This window comes from Bipolaris oryzae (assembly GCF_000523455.1).
Source record: "Bipolaris oryzae ATCC 44560 unplaced genomic scaffold scaffold_57, whole genome shotgun sequence".
NCBI lineage: Eukaryota > Fungi > Ascomycota > Dothideomycetes > Pleosporales > Pleosporaceae > Bipolaris > Bipolaris oryzae.
The window spans coordinates 34,013-56,018 of record NW_006911333.1 but is presented as its reverse complement, the minus strand read 5'-3'; the positions used below and the strand labels follow the sequence as shown (position 1 = coordinate 56,018).

Sequence of the window (22,006 nt, the reverse complement as noted above, 5' to 3'; positions counted from 1 at the left end):
TGTTGTTTTATGGATGTGGGAAGACGAAGAAAAAAAATTTATGTAGAGTGATGATATCACTACAACAACTTTTTTTTGAAAGGAACGTTGAGATTGGGCTATGACGTCTGAGTATACTCACTGGTCAATGCCAATGGGCAAAAAGAGGGGCAAAGAAGGAACATACATAGTGCTAGTGATGTTGAGAAAAAAAGAAAAAAGAGGGGTGAGTCCAATGGACTCGGTACTCAGCTGTGGACGGATGGATGATCGAAATCCAGACCTCCCGCAATTTTGCGTGATGCAAAGCGGGCGCTCTACCACTGAGCTATACGCCCTTGGTGATTATGGAATTTTATGAGATTTCAAAAATTATATCTTTGGATGGTAAAATAAGAGTGAGAGCACCCGGAGTTACCGGACTCAACCGCCAAGACCCTGTCGCTCCACCCGCCAGACGCCAACACGCCAGATAATACGCGACTCTCTAACGACCCTGATTTACCAGACTCCCAAACAAAGATCCACCTGTCGTTATCGCATTGCGTTGCTTCCCTCCCTATACATATACATCACCGGTTGGTGTGTACCAAACCCTCCAATCCCCAAATCGAAACAACATGAAAGTGCGAAAGGGTATGCAATGGCCTGGTGTCGCTGTGGTGACGGTTGCGCTCTTATGTGGAGTCGCACGAGCATCTATGGGGGACCACTTGCCTGAGTTCAGGGAGTGTGTGAGAGTCTGTACGGAGGCAAATTGTGGAGAGGGAAAGAGTCTGGATATACGTATGTTTTACTTTCCTCGATTCTCTACTTCTACTTCGTCTTCTTCTTTGTCTTTTTCCCGTTGGAACAGAGGATTTAGCTAACGTATATATATTGCATGACAGCCTTTCACCGCCGCCTCCTCCTCTGGGACTGCCCCTCGGAATGCGACTACACGTGCCAACACATCATTACGCAGCAGCGGCTCGCGCGCGACCCGCCATATATGCAGCCTGTATACCAATTCCACGGCAAGTGGCCCTTCTACCGTTTCCTCGGGGCCCAAGAACCGTTTTCCGTCATCTTCTCGCTATTTAATTACCTCGCGCATGACTGGGGTATGACGCGCCTGCGCGAACGCATCCCTGCCTCGTATGCGCTGCGGAAATACTACTTGCTTTATGGCTATGTGGGACTGGCGAGTTGGACGTTTAGCATGATTTTCCATACCCGCGACACGGGGATCACGGAGAAGCTGGATTATTTCGCCGCGGGCGCAAATGTGCTGTATGGGCTTTACTTTGCGCCGATTCGGGTTTTCAGGCTTGATCGCCCGGAGCCCAGGAAGCAGAGCTTGCTACGCCTGTGGACGGGGCTGTGTATCGTACTGTATACGTTGCATGTTTTGTATCTATCGCTGTGGTCGTGGGACTACACGTACAACATGGCTGCAAATGTGGCGGTGGGGATTTTGTCGAATATTCTGTGGAGTGGCTTCAGTTATGTGCAGTATAAGAAGATTGGGCGCACATGGGCGGTTTGGCCTGGTATCTGCGTTGCGTGGATCGTCATGGCGATGAGTTTGGAATTGCTGGATTTTCCGCCGTGGAAGGGTATGATTGATGCTCATAGTCTGTGGCATTTGGGCACCGTGGTGCCGACCATCTTGTGGTACAAGTACGTCTTTCTCTTTCTTCATTTCCTGACGCAAATGCTTCATGGCTAACGCTTCCCCTCACAGTTTTCTCCTCCGAGATGCGCAAGAGGATATTGCAGGTACGCGGCTTAAGGATTAATGGAAAAGGGATATTGCCTTTCTCTTGTCTTTCTTTGTTTTGAGAAATCTTTCTCCTATTGTCTCATCTACATGTATACCGCTCCTTCACTTACAACATGCTTTCCAGGAAACCTGCCAATAACCGCGTCTCGTGGGGGCGTTTGGAAAGACAAGCATTGAAAGGTTTGTATGAACTCGTCGACGATAGTGAAAAAAAAACATCATGCACTGCTACTTGGGTAGTCTGCTTGTGTGATAGTTATCAAAAGTCTTTTACATTCTTCATCACGTTTTCACACTGTCCGCTGAACATATGTATCAAATGTTTTTGCTCGTATTGATAATAAGGTATCGTAATCTACGCCGTTGAGTCCAGGACAGTGGTATCGGAACGAGAGTGTAAGGTCTCTAGTAACCCGAAAAAAAAACTAAAAAAAACCCCCCCGTGGGCGAAAGAGCGAGACAAAAACCAAACAGAAAAAGAGAGCGCACATTCCGTGATCCAGGCCGTAAGCAAAACCATTAATATATACATACAACTAAAGGAAAAAAAACATGTGGCCTGCACATCATTTCTTCTTTCTTTTTTTGTTCACTCGTCGGGTATGTTCAACGGCGCGCCCGTCCACTGCCCTGCCGTCAAGCCCCTCGTAAAGGCCGTAATGTCGTCTCCCGCCCTCTGAAAAAACACATACAAGCTATCCCACGGTTCGGGGCCATGCGTATCTTTGTACGCCGTAACCGTCATGTGCGTGCCTCCGAGCGCTTTGACGGGCCCCGCAGGATCCGTAATCGCAAACGTCTCGTCTTCCACGAAAGTAGTATTTTCGCCGGCGTACGTGACGTTGTAGCCCTGGATAGTGCGGTCGGCCATTTGGGCGTAGAAGTAGGTGGTGTAGCCGAGGGAAGTGATGGGGTAGACGTTTCCGATTGCGGCGTTGGAGGCGTTTTGCCACGAGTTGATGGGGTGGGTTTCGGTCGAGGGTAGGCTGACGTTTGTGTCTTTCCACCAGAATTCCACGGCGTTGTTCTTGTTGGCCATCATGGCGTAGGTGGTTGTGCCTTCGCCCCAGGAGTAACAGCCTACGCCTGCGTGCCCGTTGAAGCCTGCCCATGGCTTGATAGAGACCCATGTGTCGTCCTGGCGCCCGCTGTACCATGCGTATTGTGCAAATGTCGAGTCGTCGGTTGCGAACCAGAGATTCATTCCTTGCGAGTTTTCAAACGGCTTGGTGTTGTTGAGGCCAGAGGCGGTCGGGAATTTGGTGTAGTCTTCGTCGCCGTAAAAGTTGCCTTTCCAGCATGCTTGCAGGCCCGTGGTGGGTGAGTCGAAAGCTTTGAGGTTGAGGTCATTAAGGGAGCCCGGTTGCCAGATGTCAGTAACGTTGTCTTGTGTTACTTGTCTGATGGTATTATTGCGGTCCACGTAGAAAATGTGTGTCTTGTACTCGTTAGTGAGAAATCAATGGAAGGATAAACAAGATATCACCGACATATTGTGTGGCGTTGATCGCAAAGGCCACAGCGGATATAGGCGATGCGTCTTTCACACCGCTGGCTACGGTCTGGGCTTTTGTGCCACCAATCCACTTTTGATCAGTGCCGTACTGCATGAAACGAATGTCGCCTGTATGGTGCTGAAAGTACAGAGTGAAGATTTTACGTTGGCCTTGATTCCACGATTCTCCAGCAAGCGCAATGCCAGTGCCGTTGAACGCGCCCTTCGTAGACACGTACTTGGAGCTAAGAGCGCCGCCAATGCATAATTCTGGGTTTTCGCGACAAAAAGGATCGGCTGAGTTGTCTCTGTATTTAGAGTCAGCATGTCAGGGCTTACAGGTGGTGATTAGCATCATTCTTGTAGGACGTACGAATCATCATTTTGCAGGCCGAGGCCCAAACCAAGACCTAGGGCAAGGCCGATGATGGCGAGGATAATGACTCCGAGAAGGATAAAAAACGTTCGCTTCTTCAACCCACATTTCCTTTCCTCCTTTGGCGGTGGGACTACTGGCTCAGGAGCATTCTCGGGCGCATCAGATGGATCGACGTGCTCCTTGAACCCATAAGGTCTTACGTGAGGCGAGGCGAGGGTGGTCCCGCCTTGTGATGAAGGAGACATTGGCCGGCCGACTTGAGGGTATAGACTGAACTGGCCCGGTACAACTTGAGGTGCTGAGAAGTCTGGTGTTGGGGCGATAGTGGGCGCATGTTGATTGTGTGGAGTCTCTTTTTCCGTCGAGTACCTGTACCAAGCTCAGAACAATGCACAACGGTGTGAGGAGATGAAGAAAAAAGCAATTTGAAGATCTCGTTGTATGAGCAGATGTGAATGGAAACGAGTAGAATCAGTCGTACACATACCCTCGTTGGTAGATTTCGTAGTTCTGTGGTGGTGGTGGAGGGTGCCGCGAATGCTCCAGGTCGTATGGCAGCGGCGGTGACACAGTTGGCGGGGAGCTCTGGCTTGTGTAGGTATGCGACGCGATCGGTGAAGGGTATTGTTGATCATGCTCCTGGAACTGAGGAGGAGGTGAATTCCATTGACTCTCTCTGTAACTATGGGCACTGCTCAGGTCGTCACGGTATTCCTCGCGTCGATCCATCTTGACCCATTGAAAGGATGAGAAGGGGCAGGAAGGGTGGGTCAGGCTCTTAACAAACAGGTAGGACCCTAACAGTGGGAGTCCATGCCGGGTGGGTATGTCCCTAATACAGTTACGCCCTGGTCGGCTAATACGGGAGAGCGACTTTGAAGTGTCAAGTCAGGGTAAAACGCATAATGAGAACGCCTGCATGCACCTTGGTTACCCATTTACGCAGCTAGGCATGCCGCTTACACCCACAATAAGCAACAGCTGTTAATTTGTGTCGATTGTCAAGCCAATGGGGCTTGGCTGGACTGGACTCACCGTCAGCATCATCATCCGTGCATGGAGGTACAGCGATCGAGGGTGCCCATTCGTCGCTGGCGAGGCATATGCACTCAGTTCCTATCATAGCTTATACCAGAACGGGCCAAATATACGATACGATCGGCCTGCCGGATATCTCGTATAACCGTCCTAGCTTTCCCATGGGAACAGGAGCAGACGGCGTCGTCTGCTGAGGTTCACCCTCGACTTACTCAAGATTGCGCTGTGCAATGACGAGCCGCAATCCGAACAAAAAAAAGCGCGGTAGACTTCTGGAAACCCGCCAGTGTAACCTGAAAACGGCTGTCACAGCTGGAGCCGGAGGTGGCGTCGGGGCTAGAGAGCAGAGTAAGATCAGGCCGATGATTCGTGGATGGGTGTCTCCTGCATGCACTGCTCCCCGTGTCGGTCCCGCTGATCGTAGCTCAGCTGGGGGAGGAAGAAAGCTTATTATTTGCCAGTTTGGACATTGGTGTGGCGGAGGGAGCGGTTGAGGTGACTTTCTTTTGGGACGGGGCGGAAGAATGCTGAAGCACTTCCGGCGACCCCGCAACGGCAACCTTCGATGGAGGGCCCGGCTTACCGCCAGCACAGTCGGCTATGGGACGCCTCCAGATGGCTATGTTAATCTGGGTTTTTGGCTCATTGGCATACTGTGTGAATGGGGTTGTGGGTGCGACTATGGGTATGGTTTCTGAAGCTATTCACTAGCCACTCGTCCACTACGTAGGTGGTGCACTTTGTTACATTCTGATAGGTAGCTTCTCTCGGCGAGCATCGTACCGTCAGGCCGAGACTCGAATCTAAACTTTGCAACGGAAAGTCCATGGTGCGCTGGAAGTGATGCTTGTCTTGACTTGGAATAGATGTGCAGGGTCAGCACTGGCGCCCTTGTTGGTCGTCTTAGCTGATCCATAATATGAAGATCAGCAACTGCGGACGGAAAAGGGTTAAAAAAAAACAACCCGTTTTCTTTCCTGCGCATCCAGAAAAAGCAACGAAGAGCGGAACAAAGCCATACAGAGTACGCTTCGTGCCTCTCAGACCTGTATTGACCATTCCCAGTGCTAGGATCTCTTTCGTCGAGAGGCATTTGCACAAAAGCACTGACCGTTGGCAATGGCGCGAGTAAGTACCATGCTCTCGACGCCCGAGCATTATCAAGCAAAGACATTGAATATGTCGCGTTTCAGTCATGTCGCATTGCTAGTTCGCTAGTCGATTGTCTTTCAGAAGGGCCGCACAGTATTGTATTGACTTCTGCCCAGAAGAGTGGTTTGGCATGCATTACTCCGAGTTGCGTGTTGCAACATGCCTGCTTGGCTCTCATTGTCTCGAAAATGTAAACAGAGCGACATCAAACAAGTCTGATACAATATTTGCATTTTCGAAACCAGAGTCGGTCGAATGCTTCGGTAAATGTTGGACAGTCTTGGGAAATGTTTGCGAAAAGTTACCAAACGTTGCGAGGAGCGACTTGTTTGTAGTGAAGAGAAGATGGGCAGGCCGGTCGTGAACCAGGTATTTCATTTTGGGTGCCTTGAAACATGCCTGCGAGCTAAATACTTTACATGAGATGCTCAAAACATTGAGGAAAAATACCTGTGTCGCCAAATGGCATGTGCAAAAGCGAAGCATTGATGGTAAGTACTTAGGCATCTGCTAGACACGCTAAAGATAGTAGGTCTTGGGAGCAGTACTAACTGACGCGCTCATATGCAGATATTCAACCGGCTAGAGGTGCGCGCAATCCATAGAGACAATGGTGAGAAGGCCGCAGACACTATAAAGGGCTCGATTTAATGAAACGTCACGATGGCACGCAGCTGGGTATGGTTGCGGCCCCGGCTTTCTGAGCCAAGTAAGTAGGTATGCCTATTTGCTGTAGAGTTGCGACTCGTATTTCACACATGACCAAGGCAGGTCTTTGCATCGCGTAAGTATCCCCATGTATTCAGACACTTTATGTCGATGCGCCACGGAAATGATGGCAAGATATGAAGCTAGCATCGGCGGCTTTAAGATTGCGCTGAAAGGGTCATAGCGGAAGTTGGGGTAGTGGCTGTTGGTCAACCGACACAAGCCTTGCTCTTTGGCGAAGGCGGGATTTGGACTACCGCAACCTCGAGCTTACCACTATCGAGCAAACCATACATTTTCTCCTGTAAGATGCGGGCGCTTTTCGGCCGCCGACGGGACGGTGGCAATCGGAAGGTGAAAGTATTTTACTTGGTGTATCGCAGGTGTGTGTGTGTATGTGTGTGTGTGTGTTTCACAGGATGATGCCGGCAAACGGTTGCATAGGTAAGGAAGTATCGTGGAGCAGGTGCGGATGGAGCGAGCCAGGCTTTCGGAGTTTGGATTTGAGGAGGTTTCCCGAGGCATGGTTAGCGAACCACACAGCACACAGCCATGTGTGTTGGATGTGGAGGGGTTCATGGCACGGGGAGGGAGGCCGTATGACGGTCATCGGGCCAAGTGATGTGAGAAGGATTGGGGGGGCTGTACTTGGTACGTCACAGCGATGGCGCGAGATGGTGTCAGCCTGGTCAGCATATGCTCTCGGCAGGCGTGTTGGGTGTTGATGTGTGGGTGTGGGTGTGTGAGTATGGAAGTATATTTAGACATCACATGACCATGGCGGTAGTCACGTGCATCATCACGTGCAGTGGCACATGTGCATGCACAGGGAACGCCTGCACGGCCACAGTCCGGCCGCAGCGCCAAAAGACAATTGTGATTGCAGACAATGAGTCAGGCATGACGCACAGTCCTCTCAGCCGCTCAGCCCACACAGCCCGCCCGCTCTCTCCGCCCGAAACCAGGCCAGGCGAAGCGGCGACGGCCCTTTCTTTGTCCCCTTTGCACAGACACAATCCATCTTGACCCTCGCCCTCACCTTCACCACAACCACCCCCTAGCACTGAAGACGCGATCCACCTCGCGCTCTCCGGTGAAGCGCTGCACGCACGCACACACACACCCATTCACGCATCCATAGCGAACATCCGTCTCGCTCCATCCGGCCCCTCCCCCCACTTCAGCAGCCGACGCCGACCCAAGAGCACAGCAAAACCCCGCGCGACATCTCGCGAACATTCCACCCATATCCACCAGGTCCAAGGAATGTGCTGCTGCTCCCCCACAATCATGGCTTTTCCCCGGTACTCCAACCTTCCTAAGATCGAGAAGTCGGGCGACGTTGTCGGCACTGCTCGTCGCGTCTGAACGCGGCGTCCACATATCGGTTATTTTTTCTCTGCCTACCTAGAGCCTGTCGGCCAACAAAAAAAAGAAACACTGCACCTCCAAGGACATATCTCCCTGTAGATTATCCCGGTTGTTTGCATTCACAACCGTTTGCTGCGTGACGGCCGGATCCACGCGATCCGACAAAGCCTTCACTTTCACCATCATTGTGCGTTGCGCACAACGGCTGCGCCTGCATTGTTCGCTCTAGCCGACGAATAGACGCCCACTAGAAGCGCATTCACGCCGCCCTATTTGCTCCCACGAATTTCCTGGCACTAGTTGTCACATTCGGCTCACCCGGACACCTGAACCGTGGTTTTCCAACACCGTGACGTAGTTTGTCGTCTCTAGAATCCCCTCCACACACACACACACACAACATTTCTGGGCCACCACGCTCTCGAAAACCATTGCGCTTCTCAACAATACCTGGCTACAGAGTGAACCTCCCACCAGAAACCCAGCACCTGTTTCCATCACGCCGATACCACACAATACCATGGCCCATCCAAAAATCCCCGCCAGCGTCATTCTGTCGCCGCGCGAACTAAAGCTGTACAAACGTTGGCAGTGCTTGCACGCAAACATCCGACCAAATGAGCAAGGCTACATTCCCACCGCCGGCGAGTACGAAGACTTCCAACAATGGCTGAAGCGACAAGACTCTGGATATTTTTCCGACATCTTCGACGACATTACTGGCCACATTGCGCCCCCCACATCCGAAACCAACAAGTCCACGTCAAACTCGCCTGTCGCATCAGTCTGTCAGCATACCATGCACCCAACAGCAGCCGGCCAACTCCAATCCCGATGCCCCGTATGTACAATTGACATGCACGTCAAGTACATGCATGTATTGTCGCAAGCCCTTGAGAATGCAGGTGGTCGTGCGCCATCATGCACGCTGACTAGCTCCGAGCATCAAGACACCGTCTACAATGCCTGGTGCAAAGGCAAGATAGGCGCACTCAAAGAACTCTCGGTTATTGAAAACATGGCTGCACAAGAGGCTGAATGGTCAACACAGCATCCAGAGGAGAGTCACGAAAATGTACAAACCGCGTCAAAGGCACTAGACCTGTATTGGGCAGAGACCACAGGACGTGTAGATGAGCGACCGCGCCCCAAAAGGGATTCTGCTGTTGCATTCGCAGAAGACACGGATTTTGAGCCCGGAAGACCTAATCCGTACTTCCATCGGAGATCACCGCGCTACGAACCCGGCAAGTACACTGTGGTTGGCGATGATGGCGACGACCATGACGAGGACATGATCTCAGAAGACTCGGAAGACTATTCTCACGCAAAGAGTTGTCATGTCACGGACGTTGAAGAGCCAGTCGCCGAACTGCTTGAGTCGTTCCAGAATCTTGACACAATCGACGAAATTGAAGATGACGATGGCGATAGTGACTGGGAAGACGTCGAATCTGACGACGAGTACAGTGATGAGGATAGTGAGGGCAGCTGCACATATTGGGAAGTTGAAGAGGAGGCGAGCTTCATCGTCTTCGGCGAGGACTGAGCTATTCTCAACGCTATCCTTGTACAAAGACTACCATCGCGATACCGAGCCACATGTCACAAGGTCACTGTATCGAAGAAGCGCATCTTTCGCAAAAGGCGGAGGTCCATATGAAGGAGGAAATACACGCGCCCGGTTTGGGGATAGAAGAGCATCACACAAGAGCAGAGGATTACATACCCATTCGACCTGTACATATACATTCAAGAGTCATGCAAGATTAGAGCGAAGAAAGGGTTCAAAGTGCTTGTCCCTGGCACTCTATCATCATGAAAAAAAAACACATGACATTACCACGTAGCATACAACATGCACGGCAGCGAGGTTCACCATGAACTCTCAAGTTATCATCAGTAACAAACATGAAACAAATGTTAAACAACTTTTGATCTCTACATCTCCTCATGATTCTTCTCTCGTCCAGGAACCATATGACGCACACTCGTATGATACCGCCAAAATCAGTCACAAGTACACAAGACCATGCAGTGCCGCCACGCGTTCATGCCGCACATCCTATTCTGGTACTTTCGCATGGACCCACCTTGTTCGTCCACGCGGCACAAGGCCTGAGAAACAGTAGCGCGTGCCAGTTGTTGAAGGGGACTGTTTCAAGTCGCCTCGTGGTCTTACTTGGTTACCTAAAGGGGTTGCTGATGTAATGTTTGGGGCTGTAAGGGTTCTAGATGCGTTTTTTTGAGAGGTGGTGAGAGGTGGGTTCAGGTTTCGTGGGTTTTATGGTTTGAGTTGCTTGGTTGGTGATGAGGTTGGGAGGAGGAGGGAAAGCTAGGAGCGGTGTTTTGATTATTACAGTAGTGAAGAGTGGGAATTTGTATGCTGAACAGGTACTACAAATGATGTCAGCGCATACAATAAGAGGTATTCAGTGGAAAAATGGAAACTTGAAATGTTCTTTGCACTCCAAGTTCCGCTGCTCTATTATATAAACGAAAATCGATAGTCACACTTTACACTTTTTCTTTCCATATACATGATGAAACTCAAACTCCCATGTTATGCAAACGCCATAATATCGAGATGTATCAATTTCTAAGCTTCCCTTGTAGATAGAAGAGTCATGTATAGGTATTAAAGAGAGCAGACGGGCTGTTGTAATATTATATACTCAACCTATCGAACTGGTTATCTCAAGGTGATTCATACTCACAGTAAATTGAGAAGAGAGCGACCTATCTACATTAGAAAACATCCTTGAAAATCTGAAAGCACACTTGGCCTTTGGACTGGCATTGCTCACAGATGACACTGGTTCTTAATCAACCTCACAAAAGGAAACAAAAGAGATTTTATAAAGCAAAGTAACCCATGGAAATATCAATCCAAATAGTCCACGCACTGCACTACCACTCTCTTGCCGAGGAAGAAAAGTGTAAATGTATACTTTAAAAGCTCAGGTACCAGAATTGACAGGGAAAAGTGCGCAATGATCAACAATGCTACTAAGAATTACGCGGTGATCAATTTACTGTCTTAGTATGTGAATTGCTGAAAGGTATGCCATGAGATATCGGGAGCATCCACTTATTACCATGGAAAATCAGGATAGTAGTGGTCACTCATGATGGATTTCTCCATCATCTGGAGAGCTATGGTGTCCGTTCACCGCTCCGTCTCCGTTTTGTTACCCCTCAGGGGATTATAGCTTCGAAAGGGGGACTGGCTAGCCTCTATCCAGATTAAGATGGCAGATAGTGCATTAACACCAGAAACAAGATTTTACATAAACCAAAGGTATCGAGAAAACAACCATTACTCTGTAGGTGACGACACGATGAAATGCACATGTACCAAGGAGACTAGGAGGAAGGATCATTCTCAACACCGAGCGTTCTCGTTTTTGAAAGTTCTTCAGCTAGGTCTGGAATCGTACGGCAAAATTGCCTTACAAGTAACTGCCCCATTCTCCTCTCAGTATCGTTAGCTGGCCATAAATTACACCGCAAATTAGACCGCCAAGGGGCTCTTATCGCCTGTGACTTGCGTGCATATAGAAACTAATATACCGGCATCACCCTCTCATCATCTACTCTTAGTATCCTTTCAAACGAAAAAAAGCCTTGAGGACCTTCCCCGTGCCCCACCACTACGCAATCATGAAGTTTAATTCGTTAGCCGCCATCTTTATCCTCGCCGGTATTGCCTCTGTGCGTTCCCAAATGACTTCCCATTTTCCCCTTTCGTAGTACATGAACTCCGAATTAACCACTCCGTATAGGCCAACACAGCTTGCCAATGCAATATTATCGATCCATCCAAATATAGCATAGAAGGCGGAACAAGAGTCACTTGCCACGGAACAATCACTGTCAACCATCAGAAGCTTGCCGGTCGCATGATCCCCGGAGACCGCTGTTTACTGAACACGGACGGCTTGAATCTACCCTTGGACAAGATCCAGAAACAGTATTCTCAGGATTGTGCCAGGATCAATATTGCGGATGTCACTCCCTGGCCAAATGCTACATGCCAGGTCTCTCAAGATTGATTCCACGGGAAAGATCTCGTGTAGTGTTGGTGTTGATTCGTTGGTATCTTTATGGCTGAGATTATCTCACTAATTAGAAGCCGTGCTAGAGCTACTTATAGATCATTTGATAGATGATACATACAAGATGCTGCGCGCCGTCTAAGAAAGAACAGTTTCACTTTTACTGACCCTCAAATGCTAAGATGAATTTTTCTCTACGTTATTGTCCTGATGCTCTAATATAGTGCTGCATCGTAGACCAAGACTATTATGTTTACTAATATATCCATGATATAACTACCTTGTTATATCAAGTATTCACTAAGAGAAAGGAATAAACATGTTTGTTCGAGCCGTTTCATCCTGACATTAGCATTTTTTCGGTAGAACAATATAAAAGACCTGTTACCCACTACTCGTTGTACAGTAAATACCTACCTCACGTATCGCGTTTTCTAATACTAAAACTTAGCGATGATGTATTACAAGGAAGGAAAAGGCTAGCTATCCTTGGCGTTACGTTCAAGTATCACTGAGCCATGTAGTCATTCGTTCTTACACGATATGCAGAGATTACTACACATAAGCCATTACGAGACTTGTCTAGTAGCTCCAGTGCAGCGTCTGGATAGTAAGATAAAGCTGAGTTTCTTTCCTCAATCGGATTACGCTCAATCACATGATTTTCAAGTATGGGGACTTGGCTTTCGGTGCTTTTCGTCTCTCATTATATTTCCGAATCTCTCATAATCTTACCGTATGCCTAAAGCCTCAGCACGCCAATTACCAACATCCACCAAGCATTCGTGTGCTTCAATCCGCGCAGGCTGTGATGTAAATTCGAGGAATCGTCATCTCAGCCTACAAACGCCCCTTTCGCTTCATCAAGTAGCACCTGGAAAAAACCCATGAACCCATTTTCCTTATTCCCCACCCCCAACCATGCAACACAGATGAAAAACAAAAACAAAAACCAAAATATCCATCATTTGCATATTACCCATCTCGTATCCTCGAGTTATGCATCTCATACTGCATGCAAATCGTTACGAGCCGCTGCAAAACAAAACCAAAAAAAAACGTAGCAAAAGAAGTCGGACCACGATTCTCTTGTTTTCAAAAAGGAAACATACGCTGTGCCCTTGGGGAACCTGCTTCTCGTAGCTATAATGCAATGGCTACAAATGCATGAGGTCATAGCTTCAGATACGATCTCGGCTCGCTCCGTTGCGATCGACGTTTTTCGTAGCTTTGACTTTGCTGTTTCTTTGCTTTTGAGAACCAAGCTTCGTCTTTTGCAGTAGTGGTCTTGCAAGCGGCAGGTATTTTGGGGCTAGAATGGGAAAGCGTGGTGCATCATTGATTGGTGAGTGTTTTGGGTGCGCATGTTTTTGTTGACTTGCGTGTGATTTGGGTATGTTGTTTTTGTTGAGATGCTTCTTCTAGGCGTAGGTCGTCAATATTAGGTTTTTTGGGGGGCATTGCTTGTTTGGGCTGGGGCCCTCGAGGAGGGTAGCCTGTATATGGGGAAGTGATCTTCGGAGTTTGCAGATGATGTAACAGCGTGTTTTTCCTACTGAGTACTGACTTTTGCGCATATTAATTTCAGCTTCCAATACGCAAACGGGCAAGCTGTAGGGCTGCCAGAGTGCCACAGTGAAATGAAGAAATGAAGATAGAGTCGTCATCATTGGAGCACTCGGAAAGAGCCAGTATGTACCCCGATCTAGGAATTATTAGCGGGTGTCTAATTTCTCGACATTGCATCGGCGGCGATCACTAAGTTCACATATGCATCTATGCTCACGATCGACAGACTGCGTGATAAGCGTAAAAATATCAGGATGGAGAAAGAGGGTTAATGAATCATTTTTGAAAACAAGAAAGCGTTAGTGGAGATTATATCTATGCTGGCATTCTGAGTTTGGGGATAGATTAGAGAAGCATTCGTCTGCTTCGCTCGTTGTCCCATCTCTTCAATCCACTGCTCTAGCTCGTAAAAATGGCTAGAGCACCAGATGCTCTCTGGCCATTCGTTTGCGTAACGGGCTTCTTAACCCCCGTAGCCCTCGTTTTATACTTTTGCCTCCGAGTCTACTGCGTCGTCTACACACACCTCAAAGGCAATCGGCAGCTAGTTCTCGCATGGTGCTTTCTCTTCATTGAATTCTTTCAATACGTACCTTCTATCTTTCTCTACTTTAACCGCGTGCTGGTTCTCCGACGTCCGCGTCGACCCCAACTTTTCCTCGAAGGAGAAGACGTACCCGTCATCTCAGTCCTGATCACTGCGTGTGGAGAGGAACACGATACTATTCTGAACGTCGTACGATCTGCATGCGAGTCGAATTGGCCGGCAGACCGTTTAAACGTGATTCTTTGTGACGATGGTGGGAACAAAGACCTCCAGGATAAGATACTGCACTTGCAGGGGAAATATCCCTTTGTACACTACACCAGCCGACCATCCCCAGAGATCCCAGATTACGTGAGTTCTCAAAATACCCTTTGAGATAATTTTCGCTTACGAAGACACCTCAGAAAGCAGGCAATCTCAACAACGGCCTCTACTACAGCGCCAAACTCAACGACCCACCCTCACCCTTCATCGCAGGCCTAGACGTGGACATGATCGTACAACCCAACTGGCTCCGCCAATTAATGCCGCATCTCCTTGCCGACCCCAAAATGGCCATGGCATGTCCACCGCAAAACTTCTGGAACATACCCAAAAACGACCATGTACGCCAGGATCTTGACTACTTCTATTCCGTAACAGAAACCGTACACGATGGCCTGGGAGCAGCCGATTGCGTAGGGTCCGGGTACCTGGTCAAACGAGATGCAATAACGGATATTGGCGGGTTTCCTGCGTTTTCCATTAGCGAGGATACGGCGTGTAGTTCGTTATTGCTGGGGAAGGGGTGGCAGGTTGCGTATGTGGATGAGTATATGCAGTGTGGGGAGATGCCGGAGACGTTGCGTGGACATATTAAGCAGCGGACAAGATGGGTGAGTGGCTGGTACGCAAGTATGTTGAGTGTTGATTTGCTGACGATAGTTTGTGATAGACGATTGGCAATGTTCAGACTGCGTTCAAGGTAGGCACTTTCTACAATATGTCGAATACACATGACGGTAGAAGAAAAGCTGATTGTCGACAGTTAAATTTCCGCCTCTGGGGTCCAAAAATACCATTCTGTACTGCTCGCCAACGCCTTGCTGGTTTCGTATTCGGCGCAAGTTCTCTTGCCAACTGCACCTTAACCTGGATCGGCTTCGTCGGAAATCTTGTTGCCCTGCTCGCCGGCTACCCCTTTGTCGTGTACCATGAACGCTGGCAGCTAGTTTGGCTACTGCGTCTCGTCGGCTTATGGGTCTTTTCCGACACTGCGCACAAAGCCAGTCTGGCGCTGTTTGTTGGTTACAGAGATGCCATGCGCTGGGATCAAGCGGATATTTGGCTTGTGCCATATTACGCGCTCTCGCTCGTTCGTGGATTCATTCTACCAGATAAATTTGGTGGGACAACGCCTGGTTTCATGCCAAGTGGGAGTTTGTCTGCCTCGATCAAAGAGCGGCGACCCAATCTTTCAGGCTTCGTAGGACGTTTCCGCGAACTGTTTTTGCAACAGATGGTATGGATACACGTTTTATACATATTGGCATGCTTGATCGGTCTCGCACTCAACTTTGCCCGCTGTTTCGTTCCAGAGGCTGGGATCGGTACTGCTTATTTGGAACAGCGTTTACTATCAGACCGTGATCGGTGGATATTTCTGCTCACAAGAATTGGGTGGCCCCCAGTATGGTGGTTGGGTCAGTTTATCAGTTGCTTGATTCCTGTGAGCTATATATTGTGGCCACCAGTACAAGTCACTGCAGATGAGGCGTTGCAGATGGATGAGAAAACAGGGGTGCGATATCCAAAAGAGGAGTATCTGAATCCCAAGAGAACTAAATTTGGAAGACTCAGTGATCATATGACGTCGATCATATTTTTGTATGCAGTTGTTACTTTCGCTGCGTCTTACATATAGGTTTCGCTTTTGTGTTCGTAGCTGAGTATGTCGAGAATGAATCTTCAGCTGCCAGAAAGCGACTGACACGTTTCAATAAATGGACTCGACGTATCCAGTTATGTGAAGATGTGGAAATCACAAAATCCAGAAAATCAGCTACGGGAATGCTGACTGGCATGATTAACAGCGGAGCATGGTTGCAAATCGAATCATTTCATTACCATTACCGCAGAGAGAAGGCGACTAGATTACCGAAATAAATACATGAACAGAATTCCTCAAAGCAGAACCTCATCTTTGCCCCATGTGACCTGGGTGTCCGACTCTGATCTCCCAATCATCTTGTGGCCGGTGATGGCTACGTTCTTCCACTTCAAAGAAGCGCAATTGATAGTGCCTTTGAACTTTCGGCAATCATTACCAGAAAAGACAAGGTAACCTAGATCTGATTCAAAAGAGCCAGTCTCTTTCGAAGTTGAGTGGGAATCACCATGTGGTACACCACTCCAGCGAAACCAAAACTTGGGAGAACGGAAGCTGTTCTTCTCAAATGTGTCGAAGCGCGTTTTCGCTGGCGACTCGGGTTCGGTATTACTGCTGGTATCACCTTGTCCCTCTTGATCATCTTTTTCAGACGCATCCTCGCCTGATTCGAGATCCGCAATAGTTCGTCGTAGACTGTCTCGACTACCGGCTAAAATGACGGATGACCGCAGCACACCTGGGAGGAAGAGTTCGCCCACAACGCCCTCGCCGGATTCGGTCAGCCGGTACAACTCCAAGGAAGCTTCTTGGTCCGACTGCGCATCACCGTCTGTAGTTAAGGCCTTTTGCCAGGCTGGGCATTTGATCGAGTAACTTGCGAATGTCTTGCGGACATCAAAGGCGCTACTGTGTCTGGATTTGCCGCTGCTTCCTCTGCGATTGTGCATGTGGCGTGAAGAAAACGCAGCATCTTGCCAGTCATCATCCATGGTGAAGACAGCGGTTGGGTGTCGGTGAAAGTCTTGGGTGAAAGTTGGTGGTATTCGACTTGAAGTCAGTCGTGTGTGTAATTACAAAAGAGTGATTGACGTCATAGACTGGCGGGGACGTAGATGTGAAGGGTAGAACGAAGGTATTATTCGGGGGTAGTCCAAGTCTTTCAACAAAGGAAACGAGTACCATGAGTGAGTGGAATTAGAGGAAGAGAAGCAATAAGTCGCGTGCGGGGGTGTGTCGTCATGCGGACTCCGCACTTCCAACAGGCCTGGCTCGCTGTACTCGATGAGATTGGCTTTTCAGTGTGCAGATGGCTGCTTCGACCTCTTTCAATTCGTAAAGACGGATACATGTCTTTCTTTTTTTCCCTGCTTTTTACGTTTCTCGTAGCAGTTGTTTGTTGCCCGCGCCTCTGCTCCTGCTCGAGCGCATGCATGCCTTCGTGTTCAAATTCTCTATCATTTGTTTCGATCCTGAATGTAGCATGATATGACTGGATTACACGTGAGACTTGCAGGAACACAGAAGAAATTGTGTCGACCAAAGACGTGAAGTTTGGATGGGAGTGGGGCAGCACGTGAGCAGGCGTTGTTAGCATGCGGGCGGGATTCTGGCAGCGGCGCGCAAACTGATGAACCGCCGTCACTCGAACAATGCCGCCCAAAGGCTCCAAGAAGTCTGCACCTGCACCACCACACAAAACACTAGTCATAGATAATGGCGCATACACCATCAAAGCTGGTCTGGTATCAACAGGGACGGAGCCTACATACGACGACTGCAGCGTCATCGCCAACTGCATTGCACGCAGCACGCGTGACAAGCGCACCTATGTCGGCGCCGAACTCGACTTGTGCAAAGATTTTGGCGAGCTGGCCTTCCGGCGACCAGTAGAAAAGGGCTTCATTGTCAACTGGGAAGCGGAGAAGGCCATCTGGGAGCATGAGTTCATGAGCGAGACGGCGGGCGAGGGGTTAAGGGTGGGTATGCACATCTGCAGCGACTATGACATGGTGTTGGCTGATGGCGCATAGTGTGACCCCAGAGAAACGAACCTGCTCTTGACCGAGAAACCAAACTGCCCGAAAGAACTTCAGAAGAATTGCGACGAGATTGTCTTTGAGCAGTTCGAGTTCGCCGCGTATTACAGATGTGTAGGCGCGACACTCAATGCCTACAATAGCCCCACCGCCTCGTCGCTATCGTCGCTACCACAAGAATGCCTCCTGGTCATTGATACCTCCTACTCGGATACAACCATCTTGCCTCTCTATAATGGCAGGCTCATACAATCAGCTGTTAGGCGGCTCACCGTGGGCGGGAAGTTGCTCACCAACTACCTGAAGGAGTTATCTTCCCTCCGCCACTACAACATGATGGAGGAGACATATCTGCTGAATGAGATTAAAGAAGCCGTATCGTACGTGGTACCATCATCACAGCAATTCGCTACAGACCTCGAGCGGACGTGGAAAGGACGACTGGGAGCCAAACGAGAGCTGGATTCGAGCATCGTCGTTGACTACGTGCTGCCCGACTACGAGAATGCGATACATGGGCACGCGCGCCCTCACGACCCGGCAAAGTCGCGCATGCGCCGTGGATTGCAACCACTGCAGGGGCCGAGGGAGGACTTGCTGCCTTTGGGCAATGAGCGCTTTACCGTGCCGGAACTACTGTTTAACCCCTCGGATATCGGCATTCAGGAAGTCGGCCTTCCCGGCGCAGTCATGGAAGCGCTGAGTGCACTGCCAGAAGCTTTGAAAGTTGGGTTGCTAGCGAATATAGTTGTCGTTGGTGGAAACTCGCTCATTGCTGGCTTCATGGAGCGGTTGGAGACGGAGTTGAGGGCATTGGTGCCCGTAGAGTATGTGTTGAATGTAGCCAGGGCTGAGGATCCCATCAAGCATACATGGCTAGGGGGAGCACGTTATGCTACCCAGCCGGACTTGATGAAGGAGGTCCTTGTGACAAAGGCAGAGTATGACGAGAGGGGGTCGACATGGCTAGTGAAGAAGTTTACCTAGATGATACCCGGCAGTACGATTCTCTTGGAAAGTATCGTGTCTGTTATTGTATAAAAAAAAGCATCAATGCAAGGACAGTAAAATTTCTTAGAGAAAAGCAGCATCAAGTATTTATACATATATGGTGCAAGAGCTCGGGGCTGCGGTGGTTGTGATTGGCCAGATTTCGGCGTCTTGGCGGGCTGTCGATTGCATGTCGAAGGGATTTCTAGCATCAATTGCACCCTCGACATCCCGCCCCAATGCGCCGAATACCGCGCCCCTCGCGGGCAACCGACCCATTACATTCGCTCTCTGCGACTATATGCCAGAGAGTGTCACCTCTGCCCTATCGTGGCCCCGCTTCGCCCTGCGCACACATCAGAGCCGCCGCCGCGTTTTCCACAACCTCGCCCAATTGCTTTCTCCTTCCCGGAAAGCAGGACAAGAAGAAACACCAGCAATTTGTACGACGATGGCAGAAGCGACTTCTCGGTGATTCAGAGCCAATTGGCGCACATGTTGACCCATACGACCCAACATCGCCTGTTCGCATAGCGCCGGAGGAACAAGGCGAGTATGTGGAAGTGCTCGACGACGAGGGGCCCAACTTCCCCCACTACAAACCTTCGGAGAATATCAGTGGTCTCCAGTGTGTTGGCGGCGAGGAGTGGCTTAAGCAGAAAGTGGAGAAGGACATGGCAGTGGAATTCGAAAAGCTTACACTGCGCACCTACACCCCGCTCACATTGGAGATGGCAGACGAGATTGAAGAGCTCACTGGCACCCCGTACACCCTCAAGGACGAGAATTTGATGATGGCACAAACCGTACATGAGAAGACGAAACGCCCATATACAGCCTACAACTTTGGTCTTCACACAAAGGTCACTCGTCCCAGCGATCTGCGCAACCGCTTCACACAGGCTATCGCCGAAATCTACACCATGAAGCAGGCTGGTCTCGAAATGGACTTTTCCAAGTTTGTCAACCGCGGAATTTATGATGCGCCACGTTGGGTCAAGGACATCAAGTTGGTCAAGACGGATAGCGGGGACCTTGCCCTCGCGTTTCCTCAACACAAGAGTCTCGAGCAGCTTCTGGAGACTATGCGAAGCGCCCCAACTTGGGAGCCTGCACTTGAGGAATCAGACGAGCTTCTTGTCGACGAAGCCGAGGACATTGTCGCAACAGAAGAGCAACCCCCGACCATGGACCCTGACACACCAGCACACAAGCGGGCAGCCGTGGTAAAGATGGATGACGAGAAGAAGCCATTCGACTTCATGTCGAATCGCCCTGTTCCTCGTAGCAAGCCGGTTGAGAAACCGGCTGTTGAGGAAGTTACACCTACGGCAATTCCAACTTCAACTTCGACTTCAACTTCGGCAGAGCTTCCCACTCAAGAATCCGAGCCTCAGCCTGTGAAGAAGTCAGGGAATAAGACACAGCACTCAATTCTGGAAGATAAAGCGCAGCGACTGGCCAAGGACTTTGCGGCTTGGAGGAGAGCTGTACAGCAGGCCCGAACAAGCGGATCTGCCGTCAAGTCTGAGGAAACAAAGTGGCGACAGATCCAAGTGGCTGATATCGACCTCAAGTTTGCTGTAAGTGCTGTTTCTAATCACAACATAGTAAAAAAAATACTAACTTCATATGATCAGCTCTACAAACGTCTCTACCAACTTACAGGCTACCACATTTCCGACCCAGATCTGACTTCCGCAAACACTCTTGGAGACCTATACAATAGTCTCTGCCTAGCTGCCAAGCCGCAGCCCACCAGCCTTTTCTCCGCTATCCATGTTGAAGGCCAGAAGGCGCGAGAAAAGGCCAAGCGAGAAGCTATGTCTACTGCCGAGAAGAAGCGAAAAGCTGACCTCGGTGATTTGATCAACTTGGGCAATGTCGAACTTCGCCGAGTCAAGGCTACCAAGCCGGAAAAGCGAAGCAAGATTGGTCTGGACAAGGTGGTGCACTATGCGCTGTGGGAACGTGGCCTAGGCACTGGTATACCGCTGAGATCAGTTAAGAAGGGAAAGAGAAAGGCTCGTGCCGTGGTTGGATTATCACGCAAGCGAGCGGAATTTTCAAAACCGTTGAGCAGCAAGGGGGCGGATTTCTTGGCAAAGAAGACGAGGATGTGGAGAGAGGGGCGGGAAGCAATGACCCAGTCCTCGGCTGTGTAAGATGTCCAGTGCGTGGATATAGTGTCTATGCTAGGACGGGGAAAATAAAGGTGTACTATACTATTGAATGTCCTTATGAAGGAACATGGACCATTGGTTTTCCGAGAGAACGGATTGGTTCCCTGCCACTTTGCGTAGTGATATGCTCGTATCTGGCGAGGAAAGTTTACGATAGTCAGCTAGCCGCGACGATTCACGGGTACTTGCATTCGATGGGTGTTAATGAGGTTCGATCGACAGTTGTTGATCGTTGATAAGTATCCAATCGGGTTAGTTGTTCGTTCGGCACGTCCATGACGGCCGTAGTTAAGCTTCGACCCTGCCGCCTTGGCTCCAATGAGGTTCAACGGACATTGGTCAGCACTACATCTGCCGTGCTTACTTATTAGTATTGTTTCCATATCAACTTCACACTTTGCCAGGGCTGATGCACTCTTCGTCAGTTAGGAATCTCGCATGTGCATGCATGGCTAGTGGTGCTTAGCTGCGGAAGCACCTAGCAAGTGGCAGTACAGCAAAGTAAAGTAAAGCGATCGTAGGTACATTGCCCGATTTCCTCCATCCAAGCGTGGCTATGGATCCCGTTCAAGCCACTGCATACTATCTTATCTTACCGATATCTTTTAGCTCTTTCTAGTACTAGCCACCATTCAATACCCTGTAGCCTATCCCATACCATCCAAGTCGAACATGGGTGTGATTGACCTTTCTGTACTCCGCACCGGCGCTGCAACGGTCTTTTTTCACTATAATATATCCATGAATACGCCGACGCGGCGGCAACACCCGAGGATGCAATAACTCGACCCGTGTGCCCATCCACGCAACGGTACCTTGTGTCCTTCTTTTTTTCTCTTCCTTTTGCGCCTTGAGTTTTCCACGTC

General features: G+C 49.6%; 7 protein-coding genes across 7 annotated transcripts; 6 read left to right on the top strand and 1 right to left on the bottom strand.

Moving 5' to 3' along the window:
• Positions 1–599: 599 nt before the first annotated feature.
• COCMIDRAFT_94290 (uncharacterized protein) lies at positions 600–1,760 on the top strand (the record flags this gene model as incomplete). The annotated part of the gene is made up of 3 exons (XM_007689397.1): positions 600–765; positions 870–1,641; positions 1,706–1,760. The coding sequence occupies 3 exons, from the start codon at positions 600–602 to the stop codon at positions 1,758–1,760; spliced, it is 993 nt and encodes a 330-aa protein (XP_007687587.1).
• A 573-nt stretch (positions 1,761–2,333) lies between these two features.
• On the bottom strand, positions 2,334–5,814 carry COCMIDRAFT_94270 (uncharacterized protein; the record flags this gene model as incomplete). The annotated part of the gene is made up of 5 exons (XM_007689396.1): positions 2,334–3,188; positions 3,235–3,547; positions 3,613–3,987; positions 4,927–4,992; positions 5,756–5,814. The coding sequence occupies 5 exons, from the start codon at positions 5,812–5,814 to the stop codon at positions 2,334–2,336; spliced, it is 1,668 nt and encodes a 555-aa protein (XP_007687586.1).
• Positions 5,815–8,407: 2,593 nt separating this feature from the next.
• COCMIDRAFT_36408 (uncharacterized protein) lies at positions 8,408–9,436 on the top strand (the record flags this gene model as incomplete). The annotated part of the gene is made up of 1 exon (XM_007689381.1): positions 8,408–9,436. The coding sequence occupies one exon, from the start codon at positions 8,408–8,410 to the stop codon at positions 9,434–9,436; it is 1,029 nt and encodes a 342-aa protein (XP_007687571.1).
• Positions 9,437–11,550: 2,114 nt separating this feature from the next.
• Positions 11,551–11,942, top strand: COCMIDRAFT_94259 (uncharacterized protein; the record flags this gene model as incomplete). The annotated part of the gene is made up of 2 exons (XM_007689395.1): positions 11,551–11,601; positions 11,673–11,942. 2 exons carry the CDS (start codon positions 11,551–11,553, stop codon positions 11,940–11,942), a joined length of 321 nt encoding a protein of 106 aa, XP_007687585.1.
• A 1,984-nt stretch (positions 11,943–13,926) lies between these two features.
• On the top strand, positions 13,927–15,964 carry COCMIDRAFT_94307 (glycosyltransferase family 2 protein; the record flags this gene model as incomplete). Its single annotated transcript, XM_007689394.1, has 4 exons — positions 13,927–14,412; positions 14,466–14,936; positions 14,996–15,025; positions 15,089–15,964. The coding sequence occupies 4 exons, from the start codon at positions 13,927–13,929 to the stop codon at positions 15,962–15,964; spliced, it is 1,863 nt and encodes a 620-aa protein (XP_007687584.1).
• A 688-nt stretch (positions 15,965–16,652) lies between these two features.
• On the top strand, positions 16,653–18,954 carry COCMIDRAFT_36405 (uncharacterized protein; the record flags this gene model as incomplete). The annotated part of the gene is made up of 3 exons (XM_007689380.1): positions 16,653–16,716; positions 17,594–17,907; positions 17,962–18,954. The coding sequence occupies 3 exons, from the start codon at positions 16,653–16,655 to the stop codon at positions 18,952–18,954; spliced, it is 1,371 nt and encodes a 456-aa protein (XP_007687570.1).
• Positions 18,955–19,196: 242 nt separating this feature from the next.
• On the top strand, positions 19,197–21,122 carry COCMIDRAFT_4935 (uncharacterized protein; the record flags this gene model as incomplete). The annotated part of the gene is made up of 2 exons (XM_007689361.1): positions 19,197–20,540; positions 20,598–21,122. 2 exons carry the CDS (start codon positions 19,197–19,199, stop codon positions 21,120–21,122), a joined length of 1,869 nt encoding a protein of 622 aa, XP_007687551.1.
• Between the last annotated feature and the right edge of the window lie 884 nt (positions 21,123–22,006).